The following is a 13,691-nucleotide window of genomic DNA, read 5'->3' as shown; positions in this document are numbered from 1 at the left end:
ATTGGAAGAATTTAAAACAACGTAAACAACACAATGGTATAATTCCACAAGTGGTGATAGGATGATATGGTGATACACTCTCTTGTACAGTAGGTGGCGGTATGCACCTTAAAGCTGTTTGCAATCCGCCAAAAACCGAGAGAAGAAGAAGAAGAAGAACCTGGATCCTCGTGGCGTCTCGTCGCTACGGTTCTCTCTCTCTGTGTTCCTGAGAAAGTGTGTGTGAGCTCCAGCTCTACTGATCCATCATCTGTGTGTCTGGATAAACCTCTGAATGGACTGTGTGCTCTTTTTTCTGGAGCGTTTACCTCGGACTATAGGAGCTAGCTTAGCATGCTAGCTGGAAACACGTTAGCAACACTAGTCAGATTGAGAGTTTGATGCAGAGAGAAACGGTGTGTTTAACGGAGTCTGCAGGGAAAGGTGATCTAGGAAACATGAGTAAAGTCCAAATGCTGCTGTCGTTGAAGAAGCAGCGACTCACTGCTGCTAATGAAGAGATATTTGCTCTGTTTGAACAAACAATAGCAGAGCTCGAGGAGGAGCTGTTTCTTTCCAAAGAGGAGAAGAAGAGACTCCAGAAACTACTGGACGCTGTTTCACAGCCTCAGCTTCGGATACACAGAGCAGGTCTGTTCCCTTTACCCTTAATTAACACTTTACACTCTTCAGTAGCACTTTATTATCACATTAATAACACTTTAGACCCTTTATCAGCACTTGCTGCAGGTAGCAGATCCTGAAGTAAAGTACAAACACCACACAGTGAAAATACTCCATTACCAGTTAAAGTACTGCATTCATATCTTATTTAAGTAAAAGTATGTAAGTATTATTAGACAGATGTACTTTATTATAATAATTCAAATGTATTTCGGAAGAGCAAACCTACCAAAATAAATATATTTATAAAAATACATACATTGAATAATATGCCATTTAATGTACTGATTTAAATATGACCCATGCATGTGGGCACTAGGAGTGGAGTGTATGGAGGACGGAACATGACTTAAGTATAAATAAATAAATGTATGAAGAAATACAGGAATAAATAAATAAATACGTAAATAAATAAATAAATACAGGAATAAATAAATACAGGAATAAATAATTGACGAAATAAATACAGAAATAAATAAATGTTGAAATGAATACACAAATAAATAAATAAAAGAATAAATGCATAAATAAATGCATAAATAAATATGGAAATAAATACATCAATGTATAAATAAATAAATAAAAGTCGAAAATAAAACAGAACACACGTTATTATATATCTTTCATTTATTTCTACATTTACGCGACATACATTTATTTATTTATGTATTTATGTGTCCGTATGCTAATGAGGTGGGCGGTCCTAACCTCAGTCTGAAGCAGGATTGGTTACAGGAGTGTGTGATCATTTCTGGCAGAGGGCTCTACTACTAACGCCTGGATAACCGCGCTGATTCGAATGCAGGAGCTTTACTGTTTAGCCCTTATCTTTATACATCCATGGTTTATCCACAGTTGTAAGGTTTATTTATGGATATTGATTTAAGAGCCATTGGAGATCATTTACGATCATTAGCGGACCATTTAGAGAATGGAGAACCAAAAGACTATGTCCAGTTTCGTGTGGAACGATGTATAGAGGACTTGGCTCAGCTCGACATGGATGTGGATGTTAACCCAGCTGTGTTTGAGAGTCTTCAAGAGGTTGCCCGCCAACTTGAAATCCTCTCGGAAACAGAGGAGGCGACCCTTGGGCGTCCATCTTACATGTTGCCCCTAAACGTTATTGAAGCACATCTTCGTTGGGGCCACACCGCTGGGGACATCGCGCAGGTGTTCGGGGTGTGCGAAAGAACAATTCGTCGGAGGATGACACAGAACGGGATACGGTAGGTTTAATCCGCATTCTTTCACGTTTTTTGTCTGGATTTCCTTACTTTTATTGTTTTGGCGTAGGCTATATCAGTGTACACATTTGTTAGACGCATTAACTTGTGTTTAGTAATGATAACGTTTCATTAGCCTACATTTTCTCCATCCAAATTAGCCTACTTGTTTACATATTTATTAAAATGGTAATAGGCCATTTATATGTTGAAACCAATACATCAGATAGACATGTGTCGGGGCAAAGATACAAACATGCTTTGTACACAAAGCAAAGGTACCATTACCTCAGACATGATGTAGGCCTAATAATAGTAATGAGGTTTAAGAGACCAGCTCATTTGTTTCAGATGACACCTACATCTTTCAATGCAGGTTAGTACAGAGCAACACACTCATTCTGATGTGTTTTGATTGTACAGTGCAAAAGGTGACTATTGTTTATTGTGACTTACTATTGTTTCGTTATTTTTGATGATCAGGGTCCAAGATCTATTAACTCTGTTAGATGACAACAGTTTGGATGAAACTGTTACCCAAATTCTACAGCATCATCCCAACTCTGGATACAAAATGATGGTGGGGTACCTGAATGCACGAGGGATACGCATACAAAGTAAGGGATTGTTATTATTATAATAATCCTCCATGCAGTGTTTTTTTTTTACTACTTGATAATGAATCACATTATTCTGGCATATTTAGGAATGCTTTACTTTTCATTATGTTACTTGCAGTACACCATATCTCTGCATTTCCCCGAATATAACAGGACAGCGTGTCCAGGAATCCATGCGGCGTGTTGATCCAGGTGGAGTCTTGATTCGCACTCTGCAGCTGAACCCAAGAAGGCGTAGGAAGTACTTTGTACCAGCACCGAACAGTTTATGGCACATCGACGGAAATCACAAACTGATTAGGTATAGTATAATCATTAACACTCAAGCATTGCTCAAACATCCACTTCACTACAGTTACAAAAGATGGGACCATCTAAAGTGTTCTTATAATCAATCAGCTTCAATGCAAACCAGACTTCAAGATTCAAAGGCTATATTGTCATATGCATGATAGCTTTTTTTATTGGTTGGTTATGAAAATCTGAAGTCTCAGTCTCCTCTAACAATGCAACATACAATATTCTGTAGACATAAAAACAAGTTAAAACACTGCAAGAAGAAATATAAATGAAATGTATCAAATGATTAATTGCACCAAATTCCTCTGCATGCAAATTACTTTTACTATCAAAATTAAGATGATTTATGTTTTGTAATTATAACTTTTAGTAGGATAAGGCACCTTTTAAAATGTATAAATGTCTGTACATACATTAGTGGATTGACCTTAATGTGTGCCTATACATATCCCTTTAGGTGGCGTTTTGTTGTGCATGGTGGTATTGACGGCTTTAGTCGTCTCATCGTGTACTTGAGTGCTGCCACCAACAATCGGGCAGCAACAGTTTTAAGAAGCTTTTTGGAAGCCGCCAATGTCTACGGTGTGCCATCACGTGTGAGGTCAGATAAAGGTGGAGAAAATGTTGACGTTGCACGCTACATGGTGGCAAACCGAGGAGAGAACAGGAATTCACACATTGCTGGCAGGAGTGTCCATAATCAAAGGTACCTTAAACTTCAAGTCAAACTTTTATCAAATTAAGTCCTTGGTAAAGATTGCAATGTCAACTATATGTCTTTAGCTATTATTAATTGTATTTTTGTTCGTCTTCCTCTGTGAGATAAAACCATAGAACTAAAAAAGTTATATTTCTATAATACAAACACTATAATTATGACACCAACTGTATAATTTGACAAGAAGGATAACAATATTTTTCAAACATCTATTTAGTGGAAGTCCCAGCACGTTGCATGACCGGGCAAATTACTGTTGGAACTTGGATTTTGAATGTATTTTCCAGTCAAGAGAACCTTACATTAATATTGAACAACAACAGTTAATGTGGCATAAATATGGCATTAGTCCGTCTTTTTTTATACATCCATAGTATGTTCAGCTGATATATTTCCTGATCCAGTTTCAACAAAGCTTACAGTATAAAAACCTCACCCAAGTTTGATGAACTTTGCTCAAGCAAAATGATTTTTGCTAAATCCAATTTCCAGCTTTTTTCCAGAGGCATTATTGTGCACTTGCCACTTAATCAGGAACATTTTCCTATTGAAATCGGCAAAAATGTTAATACTTAGCTTCTAATTAATGTAATTCAATTCTAAATTTACTTACCATTTATGGTAGGTGAAAGGTGATATTTGTAAGTTTTTTTTTTTTGTTCACTGAGCAGACTAAATATTTTCCTTCCTTTTTCCTCAAAAGGATAGAAAGGCTCTGGAGAGACGTTTATGTAGGAGTGCTGGATCTCTTCTACACAATGTTTTTCAACCTAGAGAGAGAAGGCCTTCTCAATCCTGACTGTGAAGTGCATCTCTATGCTCTGCACTGGTGCTTTGTGCCCCACATACAGAAGCACCTGCAGTTTTTCCAGCAAGGCTGGAACTGCCACCGACTAAGCACTGAGGGAAACCGGTCCCCACTGCAACTGTGGACTCGCCATGAGCGTGAGGCCCAGCAGGAACATATACAGGTTTGATTGTATTCAATAGTTTTATTTTGACTTTGACTTTACTTTCCTACATGGGACCATGTTAACACTAATACCCACTTTTTCTGTCATTACACAAACTGTTTAAAACAAATAATACAAGTGAGTATAGTTTCACAATGTAACAAATAGTGGCCTGTTGTCGAGGAAACTGAATGTGATGGAATTATTTTATTCTGCATATCATCGGCACTTTAAACACTTCTATGAGGTATTCCTAAAATGCTGTGATCAACCAGAACAAGCGGTTAAGGAAGATAATGATACATCAGGGCTTTCTGCTCTCTAATGATTTGATTGATGTCAGCTGTTCATGAGACATTAATCAGGAATTCCAGGAGATGATACAAAACGGTTATATAAAATGAATTAACTGACAAATATATTAAAACTTTGATTTTGGTTGACTCTAACTTTAGCTCTTGCAATTGCAGGTTGACATTGAGTTTGGAGTTGACTGGACTGGACCATGTGCTCATCGCCTGCCTCATGTTATGGTTCCTGAAGTTCAGCTGCAACGTTCACTGACTGACCAGGAAGTGGAAAGACTTCCAGACCCTGATGGCCCTCTGTCCAATGTGTGGAATGTCTATGTACAAACTGTGGGCTTATTGACTGAAATGCTACAGTAAATGTGTGTGTGTATCAAAAGTCTGTTGCTGTGGGAAATGTAGTCTTTTAAAGTTTCGACTAGGACGATTAGGTGACAATATTTGACTGAGTTACATGAAGACGCTGGTACCAAGATTCAGTATATTTCGATTTTAATACAATAAAAATTAGATGGTAATGAAGTTACGTTCAGTAGTCATTTGAAACATGTGTTGCACTGAACATATGCTTGTTGTGAATCAACACTTACTGTAATGCATCAAGAAATATACATTTGTTACAGTTAATGAACATTTTGTAACGAATATCAATTTAAAACTTTGAAAATATATAAAGATAAACATGCTTTCTTTGTTATGTGCAATAACAAGGAAAGCATGTTTATCTTTATATATTTTCAGTGTTACACAAACTGGCCGGAGTATAGGCATTAACTGAGTTTTTTTTCCTCTCTGAAAACATACATTTTTGGCCGGCCAAACAAAAGACAACAAATCTAGTACTAAGGTGTGTCCGTCTCTTCAGACCATCCCGAACCCAGTTTCAGTGCTCCAAATAGCAGCAAGAATGTCCCTTTCAAACATACAGTACTCTTTGTAATGTCCTGGAAGTTTCAGCTGGTGAAAGCATGTGGAAGAGCTGGGGAAGTTGCTCTCCACCACGGTCACATCCAGGCCATGTCTAGGAAGCACATTCCATCCTATCCAGAACTGCACAAGTTTCCCAAGGATAACGGGAGATGCTTTATAAAACAGAGAATAAATTCATTTTATTATAATTGCTTTCAGTTAATAGTTAAATAACAATAATGTTACTTAAATTACGCCTTGGATTGTTACTGTAGCTTTAAAGATAAAAACAGAGGAAGCGCAGCTTTCGTTATAATAATTACAAACTTTCAGTAAACAAAGCTTGAAGACGTTGTTTTACCCATCTCAATAAATGTGCGCAGGAATCCTGTGAGCCTACAGGAATCCTCCAAAGAGACTTCACTGTCTTCATCCTCATCCTGTGTGGGCCAGTTTATCTTCTCCAACACCATCTGACAGATTTCGTTTTGAAAGGAGCCCAGTGAAAGCACAATAATAAACAGAACATACAAGAAACTGCAGGTTTTGCTGTGTAGCAGCAGAGTAGTCTAAAGATACAGTTGTTCTATTGGTTTAGCTCCTTTTAAGCAGCAAGTAGCATCATTTCATTTCAAAATATGTTTGCGTAGGTGAATGTTTGTTTTAATAAACTTAAAGCAATGTAGGTCTGAGAGTAGTAAATAAACCCAATTTCTAACTCCTGTGAGTTAGGAGGAAGGATTTGACTGAGCAGCATGAGATCACTTACCCGTGGTGTGCACTGCAAATCAGATGCTCTTGGAAAGAGAAGGGGAATCGTGTCTTTCCTCTCCGTCAGCAGAGGCCAGATCAGTGTCTCTTTTAAACCCCTTCGTAACTGCTTGACTTGTCTGGAGGTTCTTCCAAGGACCTGCACAATATTTGCATCACAGTAGAAAAGCAAAGCAGCCTGATTGATCTAATAGCCCAATAAGCATGTTTTAATACACTATTAACATCCAAATATGTATTTAACAAAAAAGCTCAAATGTGATATGCCAAAATGAGGTCCTACTTCAAAACTTCAACTCTGATTAGTCAGTCTGATTCATATGACCTGTTAAGAATACTCACAGCATGGAGGATCAGTTTATCAAATAGCCATCTCCTGTTGTCACATGTGACTAGAGGCAAATCCCAGGACAGTGCCAACTCATTGATGAGCTTTTTTTCTTCTGATGATAACTCTGCTGTTCCCTCCAGCTAATAATGGCAAGTAGAATGAATTTGATAAGAATCGTTAATTTCTCAATACTTGTATAAACATTCAACTTTGATACAACATAAGAAGTTTAACTTATAATCAGCATGTTAGTTGGTAACCTGTAAAAGCTATGTTTTGTCAAAAAACATCTTATAGGAGGACATCTGTAAGTGTTCTAATGATATTTAATATATCAGTGCATGGTGTTTTATAATGCTTCAGTAACTCCTGCTGGTGCAAAGTGTAGCCACTTGATGTTAACAGTATCTGAAAGTAGATCAGCTAAATAAATAATATCCAAAGGTTGAATAATAAAATAGGTTAGAAAAACATTGAACATACCAACTTGATTGTCTCACGGATATCAAGGTCAACACAGTCCTTAATATCTATTGTGGCTTCTTCTGGGGATCCACCAAAGAGCACATGCAGGACAGCTGGGCTCAGTCCACCTAGGCATGGCCCATCATGGAGGAATGAATGTCCAATCATTCGGTCAGCAACAACAAAGAAGTCACTCTCCAAAAGGAGATGAGAAGTGGATGGAATCAGATGATCTTGTTCTCCTTCAAAAAGAAGAGTTCCTCCAGGCACTGCAAATATAGGAAAACAGTCAAAGTAAATTGATAGTAAAGTAAAGGACATAGATATTCAACTATCACAAAGCATTAGTAAAGGAATGATCAAACCGCCACTGGATACTGGTTGATCCTGTAGAAACCTACATGTTCACAGCAGCTACAATCACATCAGGTTTTAGGAATACGTTTTGTTTTCTGGGGTTAAGGGACAGATCTGTGTTCAGCCTGGAACTGGTACAAAAACACACATAACTTAGTGGCTGAGACCCAGCGATCAGCCATAGTAAATATTTACTTACCAAACTTCATCTCAAAACCAGCCTGAAGTTTTGACATGATGGTTGCAAAGAAATGCCGAGTCACACCATCACCAATGGCTGGATCTCCTTAAAAATGTAAACACACACTACAGACATCAGTTTAACGAAAATATGGTTTGTTCATTTTTTTATCTTGGATTTTGTTTGTAACCGAATTACCCTTAAGTGTGCATGTCAAGGGGCAAGCCCACTCAACATTTGCCTTCTTATAAAAAGTAAGGACTGCTCTTTCCCTTTCCGCTGCACTGTCTCCAAGATCCATAGTAAGACACAAGGATTTTCCAGTTGCATGCTGGCTTAAAATGTCTTCTTTAAACATCTTTGCTGCCTCTGTGGGATCTGGCGCTATTCTCCAATCTAAAAATAGTTTAAAAGGTTTCCAAATTAATATTGGATCAAGTGAAATGTAGAGAGCAACAACTTATTGCAATACATGATGTACTTAATAAAGGATGTTACACACCAGAGAAGCCACTTTCCTCAGTGGGATCGATGTCAACTACCTCAGGAGAAGGCAACATTTCCTGAGGTGGCACCGAGTGTCTTGTGTTCCTGGCCCTTGTTGTCTCATTTCCCTGTGCTCCTGTGAACGTGCTTTCAAATCTAACTTGACTTCCGGAGGCCCTTTCAGTTGTCAACTCAATCTGTACCTCACCGCTGCTCTGTGATGGTCTAGTGTAAAAAGAGGTTATTTCTGTTATTTGGTCTAGTATACTTTACATTACATATCACACTCTAGAAAAAGATGGGCATATACATAGAATGAAAAGTAAACCAAATGTTACTTTTCCTCAAAACCAACATCCAGAATGTATATCTTTCATATTTAAATGTATTATAGAGGACAGCAGAATATGGTGTTACAGAGGGATTGTTGGAACAAAAAGTACTAATATCTGGCCCCATAATTATAAAACCTCAGATGTGCTGATATGTCAAAATATTTTACATCCATTTGCAGCATCCCACAGCCTTATGCTTATTGGTTATTGTGTGTCTACATATGCAGTTGCAGTGTGCCTGGCGAATGTGATGTTTAGTTCTGTAGAGAGTAATACCTCGTGCAGTTATTGCTGTGATCCTTGATTCTGGAAAAGGGGAACTCCTCTCCACAGATGACACATTTCTGATTTGGTCCAATTAACACGTTGTCGCCTTCTGATCGACATGCCTGTAAACAAAATAGTTTTAAACTACATCACAAGCGAACAATTATGTTACTGTAAGTCACAGATTCCACTTTAATATTGTGACACCACTATAGAAGTGAGGAACTTACAGGGTCCAAATTCAGGGTTCTTTGCATTGGTCTAATGAAAACCGTAGAATGGCCAATCTGGGTCTGAGGGTCCTTCAAATATCTGACATAGTAACCCTCATTGGGACAGGGGATCACAATCAAGTGGCGACTTCTCGTAGTGCCAGATATTTTTAGCAACTCGAAACCGCCACCGTTCCGCAGTTTTGGATAGGCATCCATCAAGAATTCGAGGAATTCATTTGAATCTGTATGGCTGCCTAGAAATAGATGATACACATAAGAGATCTAACATAAAGATAATGTTATGATTGTAAGGGTAACTCAATATATTTATATATCACAAATGTACATTTACCATAAAAAATAGACAGAAAAGGAAAGAGCGATTGATAATCGTCATTCTAATGACTGACAGACCTTTAAATGTGAGCCGTTTTTCACCAAAGCCAGCAGCAGCGAGTCTTTCTTTGGCGTATCGGTTGGGGACTAAGGCTGCATTCTTGTCCTCAAGGCAACAGAATAAATGGGTATAAGGATGCAGGTGTGCAGGACCAGAAAGGGTTTGCCGCCCTGCCGTCCTCCTCCCTCCCATGTAGGGGCCAAACAGTCTTGAAACTTCGGCTAGGATCAAGTTAAGAAGATAAGCAATATTGAGTGCAAGGAAATAATGATTCAACGAGAATCCAGGGGGGAAATGTTGGTTAGCGTTAGCATCACACACTATAAATATAATGATCCCTTCAAGCTGGTGGACAGAAACTGAATCAAATAACTTGTCATTGGCGATATAAACTTAGTAAACTGATCGGATTTGCATTACAAATAATTTGATGCAAAGACCTACCGTCCACTGGGTGTCTGGGAGTCCCGTTATGTAACGGATGAGGAGGAGGAGACGAAACTGGCGCGTTAGCGGTCCTTGGTGCTGCACAAAACATAACATAGCGCCACATTGGGTACAAAACTGTACATTGGCATTTTAACACACAGATCAGTTTTTTTACATTGTCATATCAGTCTTACACTAGACCAAAACATGAGTCACTTACAGTTTTCAAGCTGGTTAGCCGCATCCCGCAGAAGGTCTGCCAGCGCCCTTCCAGCCGAAGCCATTATTAGCGAGTTGCCGACAATGTACACAGAATGTACAGATGTGACTTGCCACGAATCTATTGCTTCTGCCTGGCTCCAACAATTGGCGAATCCTGCTTCAGACTGAGGTTAGGACCGCCCACCTCATTAGCATACGGACACATAAATACATAAATAAATAAATGTATGTCGCGTAAATGTAGAAATAAATGAAAGATATATAATAACGTGTGTTCTGTTTTATTTTCGACTTTTATTTATTTATTTATACATTGATGTATTATTTCCATATTTATTTATGCATTTATTCTTTTATTTATTTATTTGTGTATTAATTTCAACATTTATTTATTTCTGTATTTATTTCGTCATTTATTTATTCCTGTATTTATTTATTCCTGTATTTATTTATTTATTTACGTATTTATTTATTTATTCCTGTATTTCTTCATACATTTATTTATTTATACTTAAGTCATGTTCCGTCCTCCATAGGAGTGCACCAACTGGGCGTAAAAAAGTAGGGCCTAACTCTAACGTCGGGCTTAGCTACGTCCGACTTAGTGATTCAAATTTACACCGAGTGCACCAAGCCTGACTAGTCTCGGGCGTAGCTGCGCCTGGTCTTAAGATGCGCGTCCACGTGAATACACGTGAAACAGTAATTGTTGCCAAGCAACACACGTCTATATAATTTAATACTTGAACTCCTCCATTCAGAGCAAGCTAGGAATTGAATAACGAATATGGATAACGGAAAGAAGAGAAAAAAATATTTTACTGATAGAGAGATTAGAACATTAATGGAAATATATGCAGAGCATAACAACTCGCTAACTGCCAAATGTAATAATACCATGACAGACAAACACAAACTCGCAGCCTGGAAGTCAATCACTGGTGCGATAAATGACTTGGGTGATGGAGGGATACGGACGGTGGAAGAGTGTAGGAAAAAGTGGAAGGACCTACTATCCAGAGCCAAAAAGGATGCATCGGTTCTCAAAAACCCTCCGACCGGCGGAGGCCCTGCTCCAAAAACCTCTCCATACAGCAAAATCATTATTGCTATTTTTGGAGAGGATTCCCCCACTTTCACCGGGTCGAATGGGATCGACAGCTCAGAGCCGTCAACCTCAACATTTGAAGAGGTTGACGGCAGACGTGTCAGCTGTCACTAGTGGTAAGTCATTAATAGAGTAACATCACCCTACATTATCTATATGCATATTACCCCCACGTGAGACATCACGGCTAGCAAGATAACAATTAACAATCGCGGCAGTTGATAGAAACTGACAATAACTGACAGTAACTTGCCATTTTACAGACTCAGAGGACCGCAGAGAAGAGGAAAGTCCCACACCCACAGCGTCAGCGATGACTCAAGGGGAATCCCAAATGGCCACACCCCAAAAGAGAAAGAGGGATTTGTCAGAGCTACAGCGGGAACTGACAGAGAAAGAAATCGTTCGTGTGGAGGTGGAGACCGTCAAATTGAGAGTGGAACACGAATAAATTGAGATGTAGAAATTGAGACTCCAAATAATAATGAGAGACAGACAGACAGACAGACAGACAGACAGACCTTTAAATGGAAGATCCCCATAGGCCCCGCCCACTCGATCTGATCGGTATCGGCCGATGCTGATTCCGGCCATCTCACCCCCTCCTCCATGCTTCACGGTGGGAACCACTCATGCAGAAACCATCCGCTCACCTTCTCTGCGTCACAGACACGGAGGTTGGAACCAAAACCAAAAATCTCTCATTTGGACCCATCAGACCAAAGTACAGATTTCCACTTTCTAATGTCCAATCCTTGTGTTTCTTGGCCCAAACAATTTTCTTCTTGTTGTTCATCCTCAGTAGTGGATCTTTGCAGCAATTGGACCTTGAAGGCCTGATTCACGCAGTCTCCTCTGAACAGTGGATGTTGAGATTGTCTGCTACATGAGCTCTGTGATCATTTATGTGGGCTCTAATCTGAGGAGCTTTAATTTGTGGTTTCTGAGCCTGGTAACTCTGATGTGTTTATCCTCTGAGCAGAGGTAACTCTTGCTCTTCCTTTCCCGGGGGGTCCTCATGAGAGCCAGTCTCATCATAGCGTTCCATGGTTTTTGCCACTGCACTTGAGGATACATTCAAAGTTCTTGACATTTTCCGGATCGCCTGGCCTTCATTTCTTAAAGTGATGATGGACGGTCGCTTCTCTTTACTGAGTTGAGTCGTTCTTGCTATAATATGGATTACAACAGCAGTCAAATAGGGCTTTCCACTGTGCGCTATCTCTACCTCTGCACAACACAACTGATGGTCTCAAACACATTCAGAAGGCAAGTCATTCCACACATTGACTCTTGACAAGGCACACGTGTTAATAGAAAACCATTCCAGGTGACGACCTCATGAAGCTGACTGAGAGAAGCCAAGAGTGAGCAAAGCTGTCATCAAGGCAAAAGGGGCTACTTTGAAGAATCTAAAATAAAAATAATTCTTTTTTTTTTAACACTTTTTTTGTTAACTAGATAATTCCATATTAGGCCATAAGGTGAACCCTGTTATCGTTTCAACCCGCTCCACAGAAGTGAAACTACACAATCTTTAGTTCATAAAAAAGAACGAGTCATGCTTATCCACCAAAAAAAATATCGTCGCTAAAATTCCTGCCAATTCTTCTAGGCACGTAATTATTGGCTGAACTAGTCCCTTCGAAGCGTAATAATATCTTGGTCCAAAGTCGTGCCACGGTTCGTCACGTGATCGTGCTACACCAATTGGGTAGCTGCATATTGTCAACAGAAGTGAAAGATGGCGGCCGCCATGGTTACGCTAAACCAGACCAAATGGATTCTAAACAGTGCTGTATGCTTGTTTTATGTCATGTTTTGTCATATGTCTTAATACATCACTAAGTCCGAGGTATTTGCGTTATATACGCGGTATTTGTGAGAGGTTTTACTATCTGGGAACAGAGTTGACCATCGAATCAACATTGACTAGCAGCGTTTATCAGCCAACTCCAGCTACAAACAATTTCCCCACGGGGATTAATAAAGTATATCAAACTCATATTTATCAAACTATCATTCCTGGACTGCCATGTTCACATCGCTAGGTTCATTGGGATTATTCCATTAGACTGAGGACTTTTTGTCTGTCTGTTGTTACCCTGTACACGTTAAATGCACTCTTAAAATAAACATGACTTGATTTTCTGCGTCCAAGAATAAGGTTAACTTGTTACGTTAAGTAATTTAGATCAATAAATGCAGTACTTCCAGGCTGAAGACTTTTCTTTTGTTGCTGCTTTTAATTGAACTATTCATATCTTAGACTGCACTGTAACTTTTATCCATGTATTTTTTCTTTTAATGTTTCTTTATTAGCTTTTCTTTTGAATGACTGATTTTAAATGCCATTTTCTTAATGTCTTTAATTTTTTGTAAAACACTTTGAATTGCCTTGTGTTGAAAAGTGCTATATAAATAAACTTG

At 38.9% G+C, this 13,691-nt stretch overlaps 2 protein-coding genes and 1 long non-coding RNA gene across 4 annotated transcripts; 1 reads left to right on the top strand and 2 right to left on the bottom strand.

The window, feature by feature from the left end:
* Positions 1-1,418: 1,418 nt before the first annotated feature.
* Positions 1,419-5,314, top strand: LOC117560340. 2 transcript variants are annotated; one of them, XM_034237200.1, is made up of 6 exons: positions 1,419-1,892; positions 2,373-2,506; positions 2,663-2,810; positions 3,267-3,515; positions 4,231-4,498; positions 4,951-5,314. In XM_034237200.1, the coding sequence occupies exons 1-6, from the start codon at positions 1,534-1,536 to the stop codon at positions 5,146-5,148; spliced, it is 1,356 nt and encodes a 451-aa protein (XP_034093091.1). In that variant the 5' UTR covers positions 1,419-1,533; the 3' UTR covers positions 5,149-5,314. The 2 variants fall into 2 exon arrangements, with proteins under 2 accessions (XP_034093091.1, XP_034093092.1); XM_034237201.1 differs by having other exon boundaries at positions 4,231-4,472; positions 4,951-5,170.
* On the bottom strand, positions 5,259-9,625 carry LOC117560339. The gene is made up of 11 exons (XM_034237199.1): positions 9,520-9,625; positions 9,121-9,359; positions 8,900-9,012; positions 8,305-8,513; positions 8,001-8,198; positions 7,821-7,907; positions 7,283-7,533; positions 6,811-6,939; positions 6,467-6,607; positions 6,059-6,170; positions 5,259-5,870 (listed from the first exon to the last, which is right to left on the bottom strand). Exons 2-11 carry the CDS (start codon positions 9,319-9,321, stop codon positions 5,650-5,652), a joined length of 1,662 nt encoding a protein of 553 aa, XP_034093090.1. The 5' UTR covers positions 9,322-9,359; positions 9,520-9,625; the 3' UTR covers positions 5,259-5,649.
* A 12-nt stretch (positions 9,626-9,637) lies between these two features.
* On the bottom strand, positions 9,638-10,429 carry LOC117560344. The gene is made up of 3 exons (XR_004571150.1): positions 10,152-10,429; positions 9,947-10,027; positions 9,638-9,723 (listed from the first exon to the last, which is right to left on the bottom strand). It is a non-coding gene; the product is annotated as an uncharacterized LOC117560344 (long non-coding RNA).
* Positions 10,430-13,691: the final 3,262 nt, after the last annotated feature.

This window comes from Gymnodraco acuticeps, unplaced genomic scaffold (assembly GCF_902827175.1).
Source record: "Gymnodraco acuticeps unplaced genomic scaffold, fGymAcu1.1, whole genome shotgun sequence".
Classification (NCBI taxonomy): Eukaryota; Metazoa; Chordata; class Actinopteri; order Perciformes; family Bathydraconidae; genus Gymnodraco; species Gymnodraco acuticeps.
Note: the sequence above shows the minus strand (reverse complement) of the source record. Positions and strands in the feature narration are given on the sequence as shown.